The 25,114-nt window shown below is 36.0% G+C and overlaps 1 protein-coding gene across 2 annotated transcripts in view; it reads left to right on the forward strand.

Moving 5' to 3' along the window:
- LOC136035386 (N(G),N(G)-dimethylarginine dimethylaminohydrolase 1-like) overlaps nt 1-25,114 on the forward strand; it is a 48,216-nt gene that overhangs the window by 11,547 nt on the left and 11,555 nt on the right. For both annotated transcript variants that reach the window (XM_065717159.1, XM_065717160.1), the window contains 5 exons: nt 1,420-1,515; nt 6,632-6,890; nt 12,210-12,312; nt 18,704-18,801; nt 20,852-20,947. In XM_065717159.1, coding sequence (XP_065573231.1) covers nt 1,499-1,515; nt 6,632-6,890; nt 12,210-12,312; nt 18,704-18,801; nt 20,852-20,947 — 573 coding nt within the window. In that variant the 5' untranslated portion in view covers nt 1,420-1,498. The remainder of the gene's footprint in view (nt 1-1,419; nt 1,516-6,631; nt 6,891-12,209; nt 12,313-18,703; nt 18,802-20,851; nt 20,948-25,114) is intronic.

Below are 25,114 nucleotides of genomic sequence, written 5' to 3' on the forward strand. Positions count from 1 at the left end.
AGCGGCGATTAATGTCAAAGATAATCGACAGCCAGAAAAATATTAAGATTTGGAATTGGGCTTGGCCCAAAGCAATATTTCTATTTTCAAAGTAAAGAGAATCTCAAATATATTCCAAGAGCCGTTGAAAGAGAGGGGCGACCAGGGCAAGCTGCTCCAGGGACCTTGGATATGATGTTGTCCACTTCGACCATATTTTTGCCTTTGATTCGGCTTTTTTTGATTATGTTTGAGACGGGAGAAGGTGCTGTAATTAATTGTGGCCCGGGCACCACCAGCCCTAGGAACGGCTATGCTTGTATAGACAACACATTTACACTAAATGTAAAAATTGACGTTTTTAAGCACCACATCCTTCTGGCCTTTATTGGTAAATTCTGATAGTAAAATTACTTTAGCAAGATTAATTTTTAGAATTTAAACGAATAATAGTCTGGTTTGTTTTTATGTCCAATGTAATTTTCCATGGTATTTTCATTTAGTTGCATAGCTACTATTTTAGATTGAGTGACATTTTAGGGGACACCAATTCCCCTTTTTTCTGTGCAGCTTCTAAAGCATACCTACACACAAGGCAAAAAGGAATAAAATAAAAAAAAAAGTGGTTTTAAACCACTGGCAAAGACTCTAAAACTTGCTCCTTTGCAGCACCAGCGCTGAGTATGTTGGACTGCTAGAAATTTTAATTATATTTTAATTGATTGTATTGCAATTCCCCACAAACCTGATTTACATTTCAAAACAACATAAAAAAGATCCTGTCTAGTTTGCAAAAGGTATAAATATTTGTGAATAAATAAATAAGGAAAGGGAAAGTATTGATTGTCTGCATAAATTCAGAGGCGCCATTTGAGAGACGCCCCATTTGGGGGGGGGGGTCAGGGGTGGGCAAATGTCCACCTCAGATTTTCCAGGGGGGCCCAAGCTTCCACCACAAAGGGCCCTTTGCCGGCCATAATAATCCATTATGTCCAATTGATTTGAAATTACTGCACGCCTATTAACCAAAGAGCGTAATTACTTGACGACCTTGGGGTAATTACGCTATTTGCTATTAATCATTGTAATCTTTGAAAGTAGGTAAGATACATAATAAAATTCTCGAGTTCTGTCAAATGCCCATCTCCTAGATGACTACGCGACACGAAGTGAGTCGGGGGAGGCCCAAGATGGAGTTTATGCCCACCCCAAGATTAGGTCCAAATGGCGCCTCTGCATAAATTAAAAAAAACTGGTTGCAAAATGTTTATATGTTTCTTTACGCCAGGGCATTGGCTGGTTAATTCGGTATGTAACTGAATACTTTTTATTTTATCTTTAAAAAATCTGTTTTATTAAGAGCTAAGTGTTTTATCCATTTCAAAAATACAACCTTCTTATGTTCAACTACATAGACTTATGTATGTTATTTTCTTTCAGGATTAGTTGTTTTATCACCGACTGAAGGATTAACAAGAAAATTTAATACTTTTGTGCTCTGATTCTTCAGAATAAAACGATGGCCAACGCTTTCAGGTAATTTTATCAGCATTTCTTATAATTAGTTTAAAAATATGTTCTTAAAAAATGATTTTTTCAAACAATTCCCATATAGTTCAAACATAAAACTAACACAAATTCTTAAGAATGAGTAGTGAAACCCAATAACGAGTAGAAATTAAAATAAATAATCAAATGAAATAGAAAGTTAACAAATACCGACCTGGGCAAATAAGTGGGTCTTAAAAAGAATACAAATTAAAATGCATAATCAAGTCAAACTAATAGCTTGTGAGTCAATAGCTTGTGAAGTCGCTGATGGTGTCTTAGGGAAGAAAGTTAGAGACACAGCTAGGAATATTAGTGAAAATGATTTATGTTTAACTGGGGGGAGGAGGGGTTTTTATAAGAATTATTTGAGGGATAGATCATAAGAAAACAAGAGGAATTTGAAGAAAGTAGAGAAAGCATTTAAAATATAAATTAAGGAGGTGTGAAGTGGAGACCATGGATAAAATTGCTGAAGATCTGGCAGAAGCAGCTAGACGACATAATAGTAAAATATTGTACTGGCATGTTGATAAATTGAGAGGGAATTGTCAATTTGGAGTTGTCCCAGTTAAAGATAGGAGCAGGGCTACAATTAGTAATAAGGAAAGAGCTATAGAGAGATGGGGAGAACATTTAGAGAATATAATAAACCATGACAGAGTCACAACAAAAGATATAGAAGTGAATAAAAAAGTTTGTGACATTTTGGATGTGAAGAAAGATTTATTTTGTGAAGAATGATTAATGAACAATACTAAAAGGACTAAAAAATAATAAGGCCCCAGGTACTGATAGTGTGGTTAATGAGGTTTTTGAATCTGGTCTAAGAAGTTGGAGATGAGCTACTGAGTATTATTAATATCAATTCTGAAAAAGAGGAAGTGTCCAGTGATTTCAAGGAAAGCTCTAATTAAACCCCTCAATAGGAACAGTGCTAAGAGTGAGTGTGGTAATTATAGAGGCATTAGCTTGGTTTCTTAGGAAGCAAGTTACTTAGTATGATGATTTTTTTTTTAGATGCTGTAGATAACGTTTAAGAGAAGAACATTTTGTTATGAAGAGGAGAGGTTTTGCCGATCAAATTTTCACTTTTAGTTTAATAATTGATAAGTGCCTGAAATATCGAACCCCTTTAGTCCTCAGTTGTATAGCTTATGGGCAAGCGTTTAATTCAGGTGATGAGAGTCGTATTGTATGACATACCAGATAAATAGACCAAAGTGATTAGTGTTATGTACGAGAATAACACTGCTCTGGTTAAAGTTGGAAATGAGGCTAGTAGCTGGTTTCGTATTAAGCCAGGGGTTAAGCAGGATTGCATCTTATCCCTATTAATATGGATCATTTTCATGGACCTTGTCATAAGGATCACAGCAAAAGCATTGGGAGGGCACGAAATTAATTTGGGAAATTTATTTTCCTAAACTTAGATTATGCGGATGATCTAAGCGTCCTAGATGAAAATGTCAGCAAAATAAATGAATATTTAGGTGTTTTGCGATTTCAGGGTGCAAGTATAGGTTCAAAAATTAATGTTAAGAAGACTAAGTCGCTAAGACTTGGTATAAAGTCAAGATGAAGAGGTGACGTTGGGTAAAGAGAAGATCGGCTAAATTGACAGCTTCTCTTACCTAGATAGTAAGTAAAGACGGCGGGTGCAGTGAATATGTTAAAAGTATAATAGCCAAGTCCCGGGGTGTTTATTTGTAGTTGAAAAAATTTGGAAGAACTTGAAGAACAATTTTGGAGGAACTGACTGACCATATTTCAAACAGTAAGCTCTACGAAAAATGTGGGTCAATCCTGCTTTCTAGGGCTATAATGAAAGAAAGGTTGAGATGGATAGGACACGCTCTCTGGGTGAAGGATGACATATCACCAAAGATTGTCCTTGTCTGACAACCGTCTAGGGCCAAAAAAAAAAAAAAAATAGGTAGCCACGAATGGGATGGGAGGATGTCGTAAGGAAAGATTTAAGGGACACGGGAACTTCTGGAAAGTGTAAAGAGGGAGGCTTTGAATAGATCGGGATGGAGGAGGAGCATGCGTAGCTTTGTTGACTTCAGACGGCTTGGTGCTGCTGTGAGCTGTTAGTAGTAGTAATAGCAGTTATCATATTGATAAAAATAGTGAATTTTTTAATAATGTTTTTCACAATTAAAAACCTTACTGCTCAGTATACATGTCATTTTCAGTGAAGTGCGAATAATGTTCAGTTCGTTTTAGGTTTTAACGCAGGTCCTTACTTTCGAACAAACTTGTGTTTTTCGTTTAATCTTTCATAAGCTCTTCCATTTTCCTTATATGGTTAGCCAAGTAAACTTGTAGGGTCATGATCTATGCTCAAATGGCTTCAGGAGAGTACACCATGAAAATGGTCATTATCATAGGTATTTGTTGTGACACGTATAGAACTGCGTAAGGAAACCTTGAGGGGAATATCTACCTCTTCTGGAGGGATTAAATTGTCCTTGGGTCAAGGCTAAGATTGGAGGAGCGAGAGAAGTGCTGGTGGTTTTTTGGGAGGATTTTCTTGAAGTCGACCAGAGACTGTTTTCCTGGTTTATTGGGAATTTTGTTAGGTTGTTTAAGGAGACTTGTCCTTCTGAGAAACTTTATTAGTATTATTATTTAATAAAATGTTTATTCTACTGGGGTAGAATAAATTGTTTAGGTTTTAACAGTTTTTGAGAGTGATAAAACTGTATACGGGGAAAGGAGCAAGAAACTGTGTAAAGAAGGATCAAAGACTTTTGATAATAATTTGAAGATCAGCTAAATTAGGAATATAATATCAGTAAGGTTTAAATGTGTGGGACTGAAACTACAAGGAAGAGAAGCATTGAAAATCAATTCATCTGTATGATTATTTTTCAACAAATGAGACTGTCAATTAGAAAATGAATTGCTACGAACATTTTTAGAAGAAATGTCACATTTATGTTAGAAAAGATCTCTGTTTATAAACCATGGTTTTAATAAATAAATAGGCGTGTCTAGGATGACTGGGGGGAGGGACAGGTGTTTAACAATATAACTAAACGCGATTAAAGGGGAAAGGATAGGGAAAAAATATTAACTTTAAAGAAATAAAGTTTGTGTATTGTATATATTGACTTGTACGTGTATAAAAAGTATACAAAAGATGAAAAAAATATCTTGCAACTGACTGAAAGAGAGACCAGGGCAGGGAGTCTAAGTCCTCTGGTAGCTATTCATTTAAATACCAGTAGTTATGGAGGTTTGGGTACGTTCTGTAGTTGCGGTTTGTAAGAAAAGTGAAAGGAAATTATATTTGTGATAAAAACAGAATAAGATTGAGAGTCATGGTAATGTCTGATGCCATGATTGCCTCATGGTATTCGAAAAATGTCATCACCTTTTCTTTATGAACAGGACTCATTTTATCTAGTTATCTAGAAAAAAATTTATCTAGGACTCATTTTACAGTCATTTTTTGTGTTCTTTTTTTTTTTACAGAATTTGGATTTTTTTAGTAAACGTCCACTTGAAGCAGTAAAGAATGCTTAATTTTTTTTAAACCAGCATTTACTTTTTTCTTCGAAGTTCTATAGGGGTGGTCTAGATTATGCTATAACCTGGTACTGGAACCCATTCTCTGCTAAAAATCCCTTTCAAAGGCTTTCAAGGTTTTTTTGGAGATTTTTTTTTTTTGGAAAATGATTTGTTTTACGCCTCAGTCTATTGTATTTCCTCCATATAATGCCTTTTGAATCTTTGTTTGTTTGCAAAATTTAAAATAGCAATCATGGAATTTTTTTTTGTAGAATCAGCTTTTGATTTATAAGTCTCCAAATGTACTTTATAAATCTCAAACTTTTACAGGTTCCGACTCCATCCCACTGTGGGTGCGTCTTTCATAAATGTTTCTTGGCATAATCTTCCAATAACAATTTGTCCCAATCTACTGAAGCATGCCAAAGTTTAAAGGTCTACTATCAAGTTTGGTCTAGAGCCTACACATACCCTACTGACAATATAAGATAAGTTAAAAGTAAGGCACGGGTTCTATTGACTAAAGTTACACTAGCAGTATGTGGAGTAAAGAAATTGATATGTATCGTCGTCTCCAGGCTTGGAGGGCTGTGGTTAGAGTGGACTATTTTCTCACAATTTGTTTTGTTGAATTCTGATTAGTCTGCTGAACATTTCCAGGATCTGCCAAATTAAAACATCGTTTCACAATTGCATTGGTTTGTTCAGGCGTATATTTGGTCCCAAATTGTAATTTTGTTAGTCCAATTGGTAGAACGTGTAAACTGACGGATTTAAAACGAAAGTTTTCTGTGGAAACGATTTTCTAAGTGTTTCCAAAAGTTCAGTTTTTATAGCCTGCATTTAGAAGGGCCATGTTCAAGCGAAAATGTGTTTATTGTAATTTTTTGCTCTTGACACGTTGTCAGTCGTTATAAAACCCAAGGAATGAAAAGACGTTTGGACCACTGTGTAGAGATTTGCTTGTTCAACATTCAAATATTAGTAATCTTTGTTGTATACCTTTTAGTAATTCATGTCAAAGCTGATTGCAGTTCCTTTGATAAATTAAGGTTTATATTTGTGTTTTGTCAATGTCTATTTATTTTTGTCAATGTTTTTTATACACATTTCTTTTATTATGTCTATTTATTGATATAATTCTTTGTTAATAAATTAAACAGATATGCTTGGTATGTTGCTCATAATACAGAAGTTTTGGCCAAACAATTATTAATGTAAACAAAGTATTCGTGAAGAAGCGTATAAAATTTGCCTGAGTGGGGAGGTCTGAAACTCAAAAAGAAGGTATTTCGGGGCTCCAGTATTTTGATTTTCCAAGGTGTCTTTGAACAGTTGTTTTGGGATATTACTCCCACTCACTTGTTTGCTATTGAATGTGCTCAACCAGCTATTGTTCTTCAACTAGTATTACTTGTTCATGTTTCTCGTGAGTATTACATGGAACTTTATTTTTCGGCTCTTTATACAGATTCTTCAACCCACACCTTAAGAGTGAAATTCTCCCCATACCTCTGGAAATAAAACCCTTAACTTGGTTTGTGCTTTTGTTAATTTTATGAGAAGTAATATACCTTTATTGTAGGTACACACATGCTGTGGTTTCCCGTATTCCAAAATCTTTCGTGAAGAATGCTATTGGACTGTCAGAACCAGTTGACTTCGCGCTTGCACAAGTCCAACATAAAAACTATGTAAAGTGTTTACAAAGTTTAAATATAGACGTTATTGAGTTACCCCCTGATGAAGAATTCCCTGATTCTGTGTTTGTTGAAGATACTGCTGTTGTATGCAATGGAACTGCCCTTATTACTCGCCCTGGGCATCCTTCTCGAAGGAAAGAGGTATAGAACTATTAAAATTAAACAAAAGTAATTATTTGCTGTTGTTGTAGCATTTAGATTTGCCAGTTGGCCAAGTGGGCTATTCGACAAAGATTTGTAGGATTACTTGGAGACATAAACTCCGTTATGCAGCGAATTTTGCATATTTCTAGAAATGTTATCCAATGGAAACTTAAACCCAAATTTTTGATCCAGTTTGGAGGAAGAGGGCCAATGTTTAATATTATCTGATAGTCGAGTAGAAAAAAGGTCGTAATAGTTATAACAGCTACAAAATTGGTTATTTGTGTCACAGGTAAGGATCAACTCGGCCCAATAGTAACTGAAAATCTAAAAAACGGAAATCTGATAGCAATTGATCCAACAAAAGAATTGCCTTTTTATGCTGTTTTCAAATATATGCATTTCTTTATTTTCAATGTTACCCATGAAAGCTACGAGACTGATAAAATATGCCTGATTCCTCGAAAATGAAGGGAAACACCTCCGAAGATTCAAGCGATCTTAATGAAAATCACACCATCAAACTCAGCGTACTGAAGACTCTTCATGTAGAGATATCAAGTTCATATCTACGAAAATTTGGAATTTTTTGCCTGAATAAAGACCAGGGATATATTTTTTTTTTTTCTCCAGGGGTAACCGTATTGAACAAAGATTGGGAGAGGGACCATTCCAACCGAAACCAAAAGTTCTAGTGCCCTTTTTAAGTAACCACAAAGATTGGAGGGCAACTAGCCCCCTCCCACGTGCCTTTTTTCCCCGAAGACATCAGATCTAAATTTTGAAATAGCCTTTTGATTCAGCATATTTGAAAGGTCCATTATTTCCCAATGCCTTTGCGGATGACATGACCCTTCACAGCCCCTGTGGAAAGGGTTGTAAGCTATGCAATTTACCAATTGTTTACATATAGTATTGTTATTGGGAAAAATACTGGACTTTTTTTGGGGGGGAGGGGGTATCCACTGGGATAATTTTCCTTAAGTAGGAAAGTCTACGGGAGAAATTTTCCATGGAAAATTTTAAACGGGGGGAGGGAATTCTCTGGCGTGATTTGAAAAAAAGGGTAAAAAACCCTTCCTCAACCCCTGCTCTCTGCCTTAAATTTTGACTTTTTGTCGCAATTCTTTTAAGAGAAACTGCTCTGACGCAAGGGCCGTTGAACTTGGATGAGAAGTGTTTTAAGATCTTTAAGACTTTAGCGTAAAGAGCAACGGTTGAGGAAATCGCAGCCCCCCTCATATACGGGATAATTTCTGTTTGTTTTAATTTCTAATACGACTTCTTATTTTTAGCTAAAAAAATGTTTTTTTTTTATTTACTTAAAAAGTTAAGACGTTCTTATAAAATAGTGAAGTAGTGGGTTTCCTTTGATTTTTGTGTAGTTCTCAGCAATAGTGGAGAGTTGTGGGTTTTCACTAACTCATGCTAGATGACTGCAACTTAATAGAATGGATCTATAGCCCGGGAAGGTGTTCTCATTTTGGCCCTTTCCCACACCAGAACACTTACTTCTCACGAAATTATAACATTTATGTGCTTGTTGAATGAAGCTTAAAGAATATATTTACGGTTTTGGAAAGGTTTTTCCAAGCCTCTTGCTCTTGCTATTTTATAATTGCACGGCTTATCTTATAAGATTATATGAAGATTTGTCGTAATTAGAAAAAGGCTTTAATCTGCACCAAATCAAAAAATAACCTCTTCAATGCTCGGCCAAGTTAAAAATTTGCATTTTCAGCCAATGTTTTAATTAATTCAAGGAGGGCAATTTTTTTGACCGATCTCATGGATGACAGATTTTGTACACAAATTCCGTTAGTAAATTTTGACCAGTTGTGGTTCGAAGTTACGTGTTGCATGGGAAGTGATAGGAGATGCTGTCTCCCCAATAAGGATAAATGAAACGGGGTACGACTATTGATTTTCTGATTCCAACAATCGATACAGCAGGACGAATGATCATAGACGATATAATTACGTTAAATCCAGTTTTTGTAGCGAATAAGTTTGATTTAGGAATTTTGCGTAGTCTCGAGTATAGGGACGGAGTCTTTTGGTCTTTGATTATGGCGAAAATGTGAATAAATCTTTGCTTTTATTCTGTGGTAAAAATTTAGGTTTCGCTTGTTCTATTGTGGATCTGATTAATTCAACATGGATTGCATATATAACGTAAAGCTGTTTGTGTGTTCTTATTGACGTCAAGGGGACTGATCTCAGAGTCATACATAGATGTCTCGGAGTCTATAGTTCGAATATTATAATTTTATGCCTTAAAATTAAAAATAATCATTTAGAATTAAAAATCTTGTTTTCTTTCCTCTCTATCTGCCTCCTTCCTTTGTTCGCCGGCTATTCTTTCAGCCTCTTCCTTTTTTTCTCTTGCTGTTCTATCAGACTCCTCTTTCTGCACTCTAGCTATCCTATAATTATCCTCTTTTTGTTCCATAGCCATTCTATTATTCTCCTTTTTTCGTTCCCTAGCTATTCGTTCTTCCTCTCATTCTTTTCTATCTTTCTCCCTTTCTTTTCTATCTTCCTCCTTTTTTCATTAAGAAATTCAGCATTTGTGTAAGATCTACTTTATTGCTTTTTCGGGACCCCCTGCTGGACAAAGCGCTCCTACTACTCCTGCTATTTGGCCTATTTTGATTCTATCTGTCGTTACATCCTCTTAATTCATTTCCTGAGTCTGTTCGTTATCCATTTCTTTGCTCCGTATCTACATTATCTCTGATCGGCGAATCCCCTTCATTTTGCATGGCATCTGAGGGGTGAGTTTATCTTGTTTTTTCATGTATTATTACTTCCGTGTTTCCTTCATATCCTCTCATACTACCAGGTGTACTCCTTCCCGATTGTATTATCTCTATCTCCAACTCTTTTTCTCTGTTCGATCCTTCCGTTTTTAGAAATAATTCTTCTTATGTAGGTTTTCTGTCTCCTCGCGCTTTTTGTGTGTTTTAATTGGGGATCTTGCTATTTTAACGGAAGATGCAAATGCAGAAATTGGTTTAGAACCGGACATTTTCTCTCCCGGCAAATCTTGGGTTTCATTTACTGGTAAATTATCTCGGATACTTCAAGCGGGAGTTCCATGTAAATGTGAATCTGAAGACGAAGTGTTCTGTTTCACCGCGGTAGCTTTCCAGTAATTAAGATCTAATTCTATTTTTGTTCTTCTTAATCTTTTTGTTAATCTTATCTCTGTTCGGTATGATTTCAAATTTCAGCTTACAACTATTATTCCAATCCACATGAAATACTTTCTTGAGTGTCAAACTTCCGGTAATATCGTGAAAACTTGATATATCTCAATTTGCCTATTATTTTCGCAGGCTAATTAGTTGCATGTTATATTGATACGTAAAATTTTATTCTAACTAGGCTTCGCCCATTCAGACTTTTAGTAATGTTTTAATTGATTCCTTCTTTTTCCCGCAGTTTTTTATATGTAGTCTCGGTAGGCAACTGTGTAGGCTAAATTAAATCACATCCTCGGAAAACGCGGATTATTTTAGCTATCTCCTAACAACTTTCCTGAACTGGCTGCCACCATTGTTATATTTGTAGGACCACCGCTGGTACAACTAATGTATCTGGGGCCAATACTGGCACCTCTGTTCGTACTTGATGCCTTGGGACTACCAGCTCTTTGACATCCAACGCCACACCAGTGCCGCTGGTGGTTTTGTTAGTGTATAGTAATGTGATCGAACGATCATAAGGACCAAACTCTGGTCCAAGGGTGCCACAACCTGTGTCATCACTAATATATCTAACTATCTCTTTGGAGGGTAAACGGACCCTCCCTGTAGATATAGTAATGACGGTATTTCTCGTGAACTCTTTTCCTACCGTGCCTTGGTTCGGCGAAAATAATCTTACATGGTTGTAGAAAATAGCTGACTTGTATTCTCCCAAAGATCACTCAAACAAAGCATATACCTGTAAACTCTGAAAATAAACTCTCAAAACAAAATCACCACTTTTGTACAGAGAACTCTTATGTAGGGGTGGACCCTAGATTGACCCTGGCCAATCCTGTAAATGAGAGCTTCAAAATCAAACACTTTTGAATACCATTAACTATCAATGAACAAGTCCTGGAAGACAGAAATAAGGTTTAGCTCGAAAGTTTTCTTGTCGCAACGCTTAGCAACGGGACTTTAACTTATAATTGTAAACAAATGTAATTACGAAAAGGGTTATTAGATCCCCAACACTCTGGTTTTTAGATCCACGGTTGCTGAGTTTATAGATTTTCGTGCTTCAGTATTAGTCTGGAAATTCTTTTCCTAGAATTTTGGGTAGTTGCTCTAAGAAATCCAAAGCTTGTAAACCTTGGGTATATTTTCTTCAACCAGGCCTTTTGGAGGCTCTTAGCAATAACTGATTCTTCATTACAGTTTCCACGATCTAGATGGTCTCAGACAACATTAGATAGGAGCAGGACTTTTGAGACAGATGGTTGGCTTTAAGAAGATAGATCAATTGTAACCTTCTCAAAACATGTAAGTGCCCAGGCCCGGATTTACGAATAGACCCACTAGGCCCGGGCCTAGGGGTATACAATGCCAAGGGGTGCAATAATTTATACTGATTGATTTTTTTCTTAACAAAAACTGAACTGATGTGTTTTATCGTCAAAGTGGGAGGTGCACTTCGGCGCCACGCTGCCTATTTACAGAAATGTGATTTTAAATTGACACAGGAATTCCGTGACAACTTATAAATTATCAGATGTCTCCCAAGAATAGCAGCTGAGAGTCTGGTATCACCTCCCTCTTTCATTACTTTTGGCTCGTCAGTTTCGTTCTGTTCAGTGATTCCACTATCTCTGAATTTTCTGGGATTTCTCGAAAAATCTCACAAAAACGGAGCGGCCAAAACACTTTGGCCTAGAAGCGTCAAAGCTCGGCCCAGTATTTGCCACTATCAAATTTGAAAGAAAAGCTCTTGAGTGTGTGTCCACTCAGTATATGAACATTAACAAGTGATATAGCCCAAAACTAGTCTGGCTGAAAACACTATGTTTTGACTGATAGTTTAACTAAAATAATTCTGATTCAGATGTAAAACTTAATTTTTACACAACCAATATGTATGCAGAATAAGAATGTGGGGGGGGGGGTATAACAACTAAAAAACGAATCAAATTAAATGTAAGTCATTTATACGGTTGATCCGATTTTGTTCTGAGACTAGGTGGTGAGAAGGCTGGGGGTCTAAAGATGAGTGTTTTCAGACATTTGTCTAGCTTGGATTACGTCATTTGTTGTATAGTAGAATTATCTCGGCTCTTCTTTATAGACTGAGACGATCAAGCAAATTTTGAAGAAAGAATTGGAGTTAAAAATTGTAGAAGTTGAAGATGAAAAGGCCACACTAGATGGCGGAGATGTTCTTTTTACTGGTAAGTCTCACGTTTTTTCCTATTAGTATAGGCTTTTGCTAAATTAATAGGCTTTTTGCTAATTATTTTCTTTCTTAGTTCTCATCGTACTGTTTACTCATGTTTATGTAAATTCAAGAATCTTAGAATATTAATACAGAATAACGGTCTCAGATTTTTGGAACAGCTGTTGTCCTTTAATGCTCAATCAAAACTTTTTATTTTTCTAAATGACGCTACTACATTCGTTCATTTATTTTGTCTTTATTATGAACGAAAAAAAAACTATAAAAAGAGACATTGAAAAGTCATTGTATACAAGATAGCTTGAAATTATAAAAAAGGGACGTATTTGGACCACTTAGACTATATTTTCTCGCAATGTCATGGATAAAACTGCAGAAGAAATCTCGCGTACATAGAAAACTCATTATAATTGGTGAAGTGGTACTAAATACAGGGCTATACTGTTATAATTCCTTGCAACTAGGGCTCTATTAAAAGATTAAGTTGGAATATTGCAAACGTACCAAATGACTGACAGTTTATACTTTCTATGTTTTTCAACTGCAGTACTATTCAAATCTTCAGATGAATATATCAAATTTTGCGGCATTTAAGGCAAGTCCAATTCACGATAATTTTCAGAAATCCCTCAGAAACGTTTATCTAACTCACTAGTTGCTCGCTTTTTAGAAAGTCGAGCTTTCTGATTTTCTTACGAATTTCCCAGGCTTGCCTTCAACCCCCAGGAATTCATCTTTTAAGAGGGTTCTCTTTTTAGATCTGATCATCACTGTATTTGGTTTCCTGGTATTCTACTTGATGACAATCTCCTTCTTGCATAGTCTCAGTATTCGTTGGAAAATTAAACATATTTTCCTTGGATTGATTCTGAAAATTTGATTCCATTGTTTTACGTCGCTTGTTGCCCCACATGTGGATTTTTGTCTCGTGTGGATGCCAATATTTTTTCCGGTTCTGAAACCAATGTCTAAAATATAAGATTAAGCAATGAACCTAGTCCTTTAAACAAATCTCTCTGCTTCTTTATTAATACTAGATTTGAAGTTACTTTATATTCTCTGATGCGTTTTTCTCACTTTCTTTCAACTAAACGATGTTCCTACGGCCCTCTGAACTAATCCATCTCTTGTCTCTAATCAATCTTAATAGCATCTTCGTAACCCAAGTGGCATTTCTATCCCAACAACAGACCGATCTTCTTTAATCCCTTGATTACCTGTCATCCTGCCTGGAAGAGTCTGCCTGAGTTAGCTAAAGAGTGTCACTCGCTTGGTACCTTCAATAAAACCATATTATATATTTTGATTTCCCTCCCCCATGAGATGTATGTCTTTGGGTCATGTTAGAAATTTATTTCGGTAATAATTATTGTGCATAGCGTCTCACTCTGGCTTTGCTAACTGAAAGTAATGAGTCATTGGCGACAGTTTACTATTTTTTCAGTATGTTTCTCATTTTGCAATGTTTATTTTTAAATCGTTTTCCCTACTTTCCCGGCTATAACCTACATGAATACTCTACACTATAACAGAGAGATATCTATCAATAATCATTGTAATTTGTGGGATCTGTTCTTCTCTTGAATTATTTCTGATTTTCTGGGAAAGATTCTGAATAGAATGAGTAATCTAGGACCTTGCATGCAATGCACCGTTTTTCTGCATGCACGGCTCCTTAGTACTTAATGTGCACTTAGAACAGGCCGTGGTATGAAGACAGTTTTCTAGATGGCCTGGATGGTGGTGTTTGCAGCAACGGTATGATATAAAGTGAAATCCATCCACGGGAAAACATTCAGGACTGGTCTTCCATCTTTGTTTCCAAAGAGTAATTTGCCAGGAAATAAATTCTGAATGTAAGGGACTTATCCATCTATTCAGCTGCATTTGTGAATCAATTTAGCTCGATTGTGCTAATGCGATATTTTTTCTTTTTTTCTTTTAACCCTGTTTTTTTTTAATATATAAAGCAAAAGAGGCTGAAAAGATTATAGAAGTGTGAGATAATAACATTTAAGTAAATGTTTTGTTTTTAATAAAGTACGAATGAAATTAACGGAATAACACTAACCAACTGCAAGTTGCTTGTGGCGATCAATTTGGCTTTTCTGATTTAATTACAACGTTAATATCCTCGATATATTCTTCCTTTAAAGTGACTCCTTGATGTGTATAATTTTTAAAAACTTTTTCCACCAAAAAGGTTTTTTTAAAAAAAAAAGAAGTTAAGAGGTAAATTAAACCAAAGACGGGCAGAAATACAGTCAAACAATATTCGAGTCTTTATTTAAATATTATTCCTTGTATTCAATAATATTTTAAATGACCATAAGTCACTATCAATAAATAAATGAAACCAAAAAAGAACGGAACGGAAAATTGATTTAACCAATTTAAATCAAAACGAGCAAAAACTACCAAAATGAGGAATAGCGCTAACGTCCCCCTGTACCTTCTAAGGACTAAAACTCAATTTGCTCTTTACTGAAAACAATTTTTATTCTGAGCAATGTGTATTTATTCCTCATAACATCAAGAAAAATCACCATAATAGCCAAGATCACTGAAGGGAGCAAATGAATGTGGGTTGATAATTTGCAGGGGTCTCCAAACTTTTCAATGTAAGGCCCATCTTATATATTTCCCATATTTAGGCGGACCGAAGGGATAAAAAATGAGAAAAAAAAAACAAAAAAAAATCAGTGCCAGTAATTTAGTTTCCTCAAATATTAGAGTATAAACATAAAAAAATTAAAACATATCTTGTTGGAAAAAATCAGGGTAAACTAAATAGACTCCTACTTTTAGTTGAAGAATAGACTTAGTTGAAGAATAGACTTCAAATGATCATCAGATAAATTTGCTCGATAGTTAGATTTCACATACTTCATTTTGGAAAATGTTTGTTCACACAATTATGTTGTACCAAAAAAGGACACAAAACTACAGGCAAACTTTATCAAATTTGGAAACTGATCTGGCACAGACATTTATAAAACTCAATCAGATTTCCTTCTCTATACTCATTTTTCAGTCTGTCATCTGCCTGGAGACCAATAATTTCCATTTGAAATAGAGTTGGAAGATTTTCAGCATTGCAGTCAAATGGATTATGAAAGAGCCTGATTTCGTTTTCTTTGGCATCAAGATCAGCAAATCGCTCCTGAAACTGCTTTTTCAAATCTGAAATTTTTTCATTTGCAAATGAAAAAGGAAATTCGACTTTACTTTCTGCATGAAATTTTTCACAGCATGCAAAATGAGCCAGTCGTACGATAATTTTTTTTTCAAGGCCACCACACGGGGATTCGTTTGGCGGGCCGGATGAAATTATGTGGCGGGCCGGATGTGGCTAGCGGGCTATAGTTTGGAGACCCCTGATTTAATGTATACTTAATGTAGCTCTTTGCTTCCCTTTGAAAAACTTGTTTTGTGAAAATAATTTTTTTTAAATTCGTTTTTGTTAAATCTTAATTGACATGTTCTTTTTCATTGGTCAAGAAAAGGATATTTCAAAGTCTTTTCAGTGTTTCTTCATAAGATCGGATATTTTGGCTTACTATTTATATGTTAAACAAAATCTTGCAACAAACTTCAATAATAGTTGTATGCTACTATAGTGCTTTGGATTGATTGATATGGGAAATAATATTCAAATATATGGGTTGAAAATCTGCAGAACCCTCAGGGTTCTAAGGGACTGAAGAAAGTCTGCCCTCCATCATGTTACAATAATGAATATAGATAAACATTAGTCAACCTTTCCTCTCAACATGCTTTGGAAGTTTCAACGTAATTCCTTTAGTCTTTCTAGAGATGTCGCAGATACGCCCTTTGTTCAACCATGGATGCACATAGTGTCTTTTGATTTAGCTAGTCTCCCCGCTCAACATGCCCTGATAGTTTTAACTTGATGCCCTTAGCCGTTCCTGAAATATCGAAGATGCGACCATCTGGCAAAACTGAATGCACAGTGTCTTTCCATTTTTTCCATCATCCCCATCACACAATGAAAGTTCCAATGTGATACCCTTAGTTTCGCCGTGGATATTGTACTGACTACCTTTTGACGATCCGGATAAGCATAGTGTCTTTACATTTAGTTTTACATCCCGCTCGCCTTTGCCTGAAAGTTTCAACTTAATGCCATCTTCTGCTCCTGAGAAATTGCATGTGTGCCATTTTAACAACCAGTATGCACTTAAACTCTTGCTATGTTTTAATAGCTTTTGTAGCAGCATTAGTAGTAGTAGTAGCAGTCACAGTTGCATTAATAGTAATAGCAGTAGTAGGAGTCACAATTAGTCGCAGACACAGTTGCAAGTGTTCGCAGTCACATGTAGTCGTAGTCGCATTTCCAAGTAGTCGCAATCCAACTTAGTCAGAGCCGCAAGTAGTCACACTCGCTGTGTGATACAGTCATTTTCACAGTCGCAATTAGTTACAGTCGTAAGTAGCTGCAAACGCAAGTAGTTACTGGAGTCGCAGTCTCGTGTAGTCAGAATCACAGTTCCAAGTAGCCGCAGTCACAAGTAGTGACAGTCACAAGTAGTCGAAATCAAAATTATTCGCAGTCACAAGTATTCACAGAAGCAGTTGTAAGAATCGCAAAAGTGGTGGTTATAGGGGGGGGGGGGGTAGAGGTGGCATTTGCCCTGGGCGCAGAAATTTTAGGGATACGAAATTTCGAATAGAATAATCTAACGGTTATAATCATTTTTTAATTTTTGAAATGATATTTTTATTAAAATCAAGTAGAGGTTGTAGTTGACATCAAGTATAAGCAAATTGAATCCGAAATTTTTATTTTTCTCATAATCTTCATCTCATTCCTTAAAAATACAAGTAAGTAGACTGAATTTAATTAATTTTAATGTTGTTAGAGTCAACTGTACAAAACAGAGATGAAGATGTCTTCGCAAACGTAAGAGTTGCCTATCAAACATTATTAGCGATTGCAGGGTCGATGATCAGTAATGAACGGTTGTTTAATAAACTTAAATTAATATGAAAGTGCCTCAGATCGACTTTGGGCCGGGAATGACCATAGGAGTTAGCGTTAATGAGCATTGAATGTCATGAAGTAGAAGCGATCAATTGGGACGACAAAAAATAATAACTATGCGGAGGCAAAAGTAAGAGAAGTCGCTGGGAAATAGTAATGAAAACTCGGCGGAATGGGCTCAGCATGAAAAGTTCACTACTTAATGTAGGTGTTGTCCAAGTGCTGCAGAAAAACTACTCTATTGCTTTACCATGTCTTTGTTTTCAAACTGCAGACTCCATTCTAGCAGAAAACTAGTCATATGACGCATATGCTAGTTTTGGCTTGTTAATAGCTAAGTTTCTATGCAATTTTCTTAGCCAAAATATCTGCTTCGATTGATATAAAATACATTTTTCGAAAGAAGTTTCTTACCAATCGTGTTGAGGACTGGTAACTTCAGAACAGGATTATCCACTCAAAAGGTAAGCTTAGTTTGAAGAAACACAAGTGTGGCTACATTTTGTGGTTGGACAAAATGCTGGCTCACTGTGGTTCTCACAAAAATTGAAAAGCTATGCATGATTCCAGTTCAAAAAGATGCAACATTCCTATATATCTTCTAAAGTCTGGAATTGAAGGGGGGGTGCATGAGTCTTCATGTGCCAAATTTATTTCTCCAATCATACAGAACAATTACTAACAATATATCATACATTATATCCGTTTGTAAGGGCAAACAGGCAACTAAGGGGGGGTTCTGGGCTGAGGTGAAGGACAACTATTTTCAGAAACAAAACTTTAGCGTGGTACCAGATAATTTAAAATATTGGGGTTCGCTTGAAGTTGGGAAAACACGTACCTACATACAACGAACCTTTGCCCAAGGAATTTAGAGCGCTGAATTTGTTGTGTCAGTCGTTATCTGGCGTCGAAGTTTCATAGTTAAGGGATTGCCAGAACTTGTAAACTTGAAGCCCGCTATTGTCTTGACCATAAGATCCAGTCGCTTAAAATTTCTTGAAGAAAGCCCTCTTGACTGCAGCTATGTCTCTATCAGTATTTTTGCCCAGAAAGTTCGAAAATATAGATTTTCAGTCCAAAGTAAATGACCCATTTGTCAATTAAGCTCTTTTTTGCGTTCTTGAAGTTGAAATGTATTTGAAACTGAAGGTTTCCTAAAAGTAAATCTCATTTGTTGCAGTTGAATCTATATCTTACTCAAATTAGTAGGAGCGAATGATTGTTGCGCAAAATTATGGTTTCTAATGAGTTGTCATCATGAAAAAAACTAGTTGCGGTGAATTTGAATGTTTAAAAAGTAACTATTGTTCCCAATAAAATTTTTGAAGTGGTCTATAAAGCATTATTACTGATTGCTTAATTTTCTTTTCGGTTTTAGGCAGAGAATTTTTCGTCGGATTAACAGAACGAACCAATGTGCTTGGAGCGTTGGCTGTTGCTAATGCCTTTCCTGAGTATCCATGTACCCCAGTAAAGGTAAGAAATTTATAGTTGAAGTAAAATACAATTGATTTTGACCCTTAAAAATTTTACTAGAGAGCACAATTCCACCGATAATTGTGTTATCCTCGAGTTTTGACGAGAATAACTATTGTACAATAACTGTTAGTTAAATATTTTTGGATTATAATTATTTTTAACCTTTCTTAAAAACAAAAATTAATTTGGAATTAGGAGAACAATGCGTCACTCTCCTTGATTAAACCTCTGAATAAGTTCTATTGCCCAAGGATCTATCCTTGCCCAAGGATTCTTTCCATCATTTGTCAAGCCGCTATTGGGATATTCCTATTTAGTCTGGTATCCGCATCGTCCCAGGGAACTTCGGAGCAAAATTGAAACGACCGAAAAGCTAAGGATCATTTACAAAGACAGTAGAGCCGTTTTGTAGAGCCCTTTGTGACATAATGTGAGATTTTTGTTAATATGATCAACTCTCACAAAGAGTTTTTTAATACGACTCACAAGACTTAAACTCTCACGAGAGTTTTTTAACTCTCAGAGTTTTAAAACTCTCACAAGAGTTTTTTAAAAATTTGTTAATACAACTCAACTCTCACAAAGAGAGCTGAGTCGTTTTGTTCCTTTGTGACGTAGTGTGAGATTTTTGTGAATATGATTTTAAGCTCGTCAAAAATCCCATTGTAGGGACAATGAACATTGTGTTGCAATTGATAAAGACATGACCATCTGCCTAACAATTATTTAGGTCCGATTTAATCAATTCTCTTTCTTAAAAATTCCAAGTTGCTCAAGTTCTGAAAGAAATCTGTTTCTTATTAGCTTACTTATTATAATTAATTCTAGTTCTGTCTTTATAAACAAAGGGCCATCATCGTTCTGGATCATGAAATGGAATTTTTGACACAAAAATTACAAGGAAACGTTTATTTTTAACTGGCCTTTTGTGAATCGAACTTGTTTGTGAGTTTGATGCCGACAAAAAACTCCTTTCCTTTGAATTTTTATCAATATACTGTGCTTTTGTATAGTCCAATCATGATTGCCCCCTAAGGGGCAACCTGTTAGAGTACGAATCCTAGCCCATAGTACCCAAAAATTTAGAAACGGTCTTTGAAAAAACCTGACAAGTTAGGATGAGACGCCCTTTGAAGCTGATTTACGATTGCTAATTATGGTGTCAATTAGTCTTAATGGTAAAAGTTCATTGCAAAAACAAATCTATTGGAATTTTTAAAAATAATCTAAAACCTCAGAAAATGGTGTCGAATCACAATTAAATTTCACTATTGGTATATCCACAGTCAAGTACACCATTTATGAGATTTACACGGCCCTACCTTGAATAACAAGGATATTATCAGTTGGAACTCTTTTTATGATATCCGTAAATACTGGGGATTTCACACTCGCAAAAAATACCAGAAGTACTGTCTTTAACATTCCTGACAATTTTATTTGCGGCACGCTACGAAATAGCAATACATTTCCATTCAGAGTCTGATTTTTTAGTTTCAGTAATCTCACCTGAAACCTCGGGTTATAGTCGGTCGACCAAGTCTCCACGGGCAGAAGTATAGGCCAGATAGGCTGGAAAGTTTTCAATGATACAGCAAATGTAAGACCTGGTGCTGGGATAGGAGCTAAATTGGCATTACTTCTAGCCGGTCAAACATGACCCGGACGTGTCAAAGGCTCCATGAATTCATCCAGTTTTCGAGAGAGTTCATTCAGTTTGGATACTAAGGTCTGTGAGGCTTCCTAATTGTTGGGGTTTCAGATTGTGAGAAAACCGCAAAAGCTCGGGATAGGCAGCTTTTGACACTTTATTTTCGGCTTGTTTTGCTTGGTAATGGACAATCGCATAAGGGTACGTCCTCGTTCTGTTTTGTCTCTGTTATAGCAACAATAGAGGCATTAGTCTCTTCCTTTTGGGATTTCTCATTCACTGGAAAAAGTAGTTTTGACTATTTCTTTATTTATAATTTTTCCTATTTTATATAAATGTTTTTTCCCTTTTTTTCAAATCTTGACAATCACTATAACAAATTTTCAATATTTTCAGTTGAAAGGTGCTTTGCACTTGAAATCACTTGTTACAATGGCTGGAATTGATGTTCTTTGTACAAGTATAGACCAAGATGCCCAAGAAGTTATCAAGGTTTGCATTGATTACTTATTTTCATTATTAGTTTTGCATTTGTTCTCATGGCTTAAATTATTAGCAAGTAAAAATCAAACTAACAAACTCTTTAATTAATTATCTAAACTGTATAAACTGGCCATAACCAAACTGTCAATATAACACATACATAATGTTTTATTTTTTCCAGGCCACCGTGCATGTATTGACGAAGATATAAGCCATAGTATGATATACTAAATCTGTTAAATAAAGTTATGAAATTAAGACTAGAAAACTTATCAAGGAGGCACACTCGTGCCTCTATAAAGAGGCGACACACGACAATGTTAAGCGATCTTCGGTTCCAGTGGTCGCAGACGGATGGGGAGGGATGCATTTCGTAGCCCGAGCTCCAACTAAGAAACCTGCAAAATTTCATCCCCCTCCAACTTTTTCTTCATGGGGAAAATCTGGCCGAAAGTTTCGACCTGTCAACCCAAGCCCCCCTTTAACGTTGTCCGATCGGGCTGAAATTCACAAGTTAAGGTCCCCTAGGGCCCAGGAGCTTATCCGCGAAATTTCAGCTTGATCCGATAACTCCTTCCCTGTTTTCCAGAAACCACGCATAGCCACTTAAAATTCATTTACTTTCTTTTTCGCCACGCCTACAGGTCACATCCGACATCGGATCTGGGTGTACGAAGACTCATTCGATGCGGAATTCTCCGAGTAAGTGCCCATGAAAGTTTCGTAGGAAAATCTTAACCCCCCGAAAGTTTCGACCCTCGAACCCCCCCCCCCCCCACCCCTTTTAACGTTGTCTGATCGGGCTGAAATTCACAAGTTAAGGTCCCCTACGGCCCAGGAGCTTATCCGCGAAATTTCAGCTTGATCCGATAACTCCTTCCCTGTTTTCCAGAAACCACCCATTAGCTATTTAAATTAACGGATTTCTCTCCATAAGAGCCCATGTTAATTTGAAATTTTTAAAAGCTATTGAGAAGTTATATTTACACACATGCAAGTTATTAGCTCAGCTGGTAGAGCGTGAGACTTTTAATCCTCTGGTCAAGGGTTCAAGTCCCTTACGGGCGATTTTTTTTCACAACATCAAAAAAATTTTGATAACACCTGGACAGCTTATCATTTGAGAGATAACAGAATATTAGCTTCTTATGAGCAAAAGAAACATTTTGGTCATTCTATCTATTTTTTTTTCTATTTTATACAATGATTTAAAAGCGGGGATGGGTTCCTCTCCTAATTCCTGTACGAGGAGTACAGGAACTATTAAATTACATCCACCATGGATTGTAGAAAAACGTACAGAATTAATATGAAAAAAAATTAAACCTGTACAAAAGAGTCTTTAAAAGCGGGGGGTTTGCCTCTCCTAATAGTCTTCTTATAGTCCTAATAGTCTAATAGTCCCATGTTAATTTTTGAAATTCTTAAAAGTTACGAATATCAACATTCAAGTACATCAAAATAATCAGCTCGGCACGGCGAGAATGACTGCAAGCATCATAAAAATCCAGCTCCATTCCAGAAAAATTTTTGATAACACCTGGACAGCTTATCATTTGAGAGATAACAGAATATTAGCTTCTTATGAGCAAAAGAAACATTTCGGTCATTCTATCTATTTTTTTTCTATTTTATACAATGATTTAAAAGCGGGGGGGGGGCGGCAGCCACCCAAGTTCCTCTCCTAATTCCTGTACGAGGAGTACAGGAATTATTAAATTACATCCACCATGGATTGTAGAAAAACGTACAGAAATAATATGAAAAAAACTTCGTTTTCTTAAAGAGTTAAAGAGGCTGCGTCCCAAAGTCGAACCTTAAAACGTACAGGAATTAGAAGAGGCAGTTGGGGGGCTGCCGCCCCCCAAACCCCCAGCTTTTAAAGACTCTTTTGTACAGGTTTTTTGTTTTTTTGCTAACCCCCAGCTCTTGGCTTCGGAAAGGCCCTCTTTTAATTAACAAAAAATTGAAATGAATGAATAATGGAATAACTTCGAAAAATGTTAAACACAAGAGGACAGGAGAACCATTGCGCCGAAACTAGTAATTAGTAACAATGAAGTCTCCCCCCCCCCAAAAAAAAAACCTGTACAAAAGAGTCTTTAAAAGCTGGGGGTTTGGGGGGCGGCAGCCCCCCAACTGCCTCTTCTAATTCCTGTACGTTTTAAGGTTCGACTTTGGGACGCAGCCTCTTTAACTCTTTAAGAAAACGAAGTTTTTTTCATATTATTTTCACAAATAAGGCAATAGCTTAATTTAGAAAAGGATAAAGATTTTGGGATATTTTGCAAGTAGGTTGGGAGGGGGAGGGGCAGAAAAATATACTTTCTTTGGATTCTTATAGAGTATTGCAAAGACTCAGAACAGTCTTGGAGGGGAGTGGGCGAACGTGTTTCTTAGGTGTGAAAGATGCTTGGATTGTTCAAGGCACCAAAATTTGTCGATTTTCAGATAGGATATTTTTGACGAATCTTGGTTGAGATGCCAGTCGCCCTGCCCCTTATTCATGCAAAACTGTATTTGATATGTATAGGAGACCAAAAATTAAAAGCCCTAAGAATATCCTAATTAGGAAGGGGCTTCTACACCCCGCCTCCACTCTTAACCGCAAAGTGTTACTTGTGCTTTTGTGAAAAACAAATATATTTTTTTAAACTTAAGTTTCAGTATAACGCGGGTAGTGCTTTAAATTTAAGAATGGAGGCTCCCGTCCTGAAGTTTCTGTCTTGTCTAACTTTTAACCTCTTACATAATCCGATTTTTGATCTTTTAAGTTTTAATATCAGTCTTTAACAGCGTCCTATATACATGTAAAATCGAAAGACAACAAAAATGAACCTCTGGATTTTAAAAAAGAAAATCTTGCCCTCTTTACATTTTCATGGATTGGCTTGAAACCTTAGGCGAGAATCACAACGAATTGCAAGCGAAGATTATGTACAATGAAATCTGTGGTTAGAAGACCATAATCAAGTAAGGAATATTCAAGCATGGATTAAGGGTAATGGAGGTAACTGAAACTTCAAAAATATGTTTTGTTGAAAAGTAGCTATCAAGTGAGAAATAATTGCCATCGGAGGCATGAATCTTGAATCATGAGTCATGGTAACTATTTTTTCAATTAGTCTCAGTGGTGAAAATCTGTTGCCAAGGCAAAATCTGTAGGAATTGAAAAATGGAAGACAAGTCAAAGATAAATTGAAAACAGCCTGAAACCCCTCGAAAATTGATTCAGATCGAAATAAAAACTGCACCAATGGAATCACCATAGCCAAAATCCCATCATCCACAAGCAAAATCAGTTTTCGCATAGAAAGCAGTGATGTGTCTCCGTTTTTCCATTTTCTTATTTTTCGTCTTTACTTAAAAAAGCTGTTGTTCCACAAGGAACTATTTATAGGTGGCATTCTTTATTGTGAAATTGTATATCAAACCCATGAAAAAACCTTCGGCCTTTTTGGAATCATGTAAGAGTCGATGAGATCCGAATAACATCTACTGGACGCTCAAGCTGACGACTCGTGGGTGCTTTTTCATCTGTCGTCACAGCCTCAGTACGTACAGGGTAAACACCAACTCTTGAAAAAGAAACACCAACTCCACTCATTAAAATCCTCTTACTTTTCAATTCTCAAATGCAGATTTTTGTATTTTTTTTTATATATATATTTTTTTATATATATATATATATATATATATATATATATATATATATATATATATATATATATATATATATATATATATATATATATATATATATAACGAAAAGAGAAATCACCAATGCAACAGCACAAACACATTAAAAAAAAAAAAAAAAAAAAAAGACAGAAGGAGAAAAGGAAGACTGTTTTCCTAAATTAGTGATTAATATAGACCAGCACTTGAATGAGGCCTTAACCCTACTCATCCCTACAATCACATAGGTCAAACAGCATAGCCATACACAATCAACCATAAAGAATAATCCATGGACAGGCAGTCATGTCTACTTTTTTCTTTGGCCTTCAGAGAGTATCGGAAATTTCCAATACTAGTGAAATCTTCGTGATCTGTGTTGTGATTTGCAGTCTTGCAATCACTCAGTTCTTTGCATAGGGACTCCTGCTTTTTAATGTGTCCCGGTACATGATTCTCAGATATTTCTTGTAATATTGACAAAATAAACTGATTTTC

This window comes from Artemia franciscana, chromosome 14 (assembly GCF_032884065.1).
Source record: "Artemia franciscana chromosome 14, ASM3288406v1, whole genome shotgun sequence".
In the NCBI taxonomy this organism is placed as follows: domain Eukaryota; kingdom Metazoa; phylum Arthropoda; class Branchiopoda; order Anostraca; family Artemiidae; genus Artemia; species Artemia franciscana.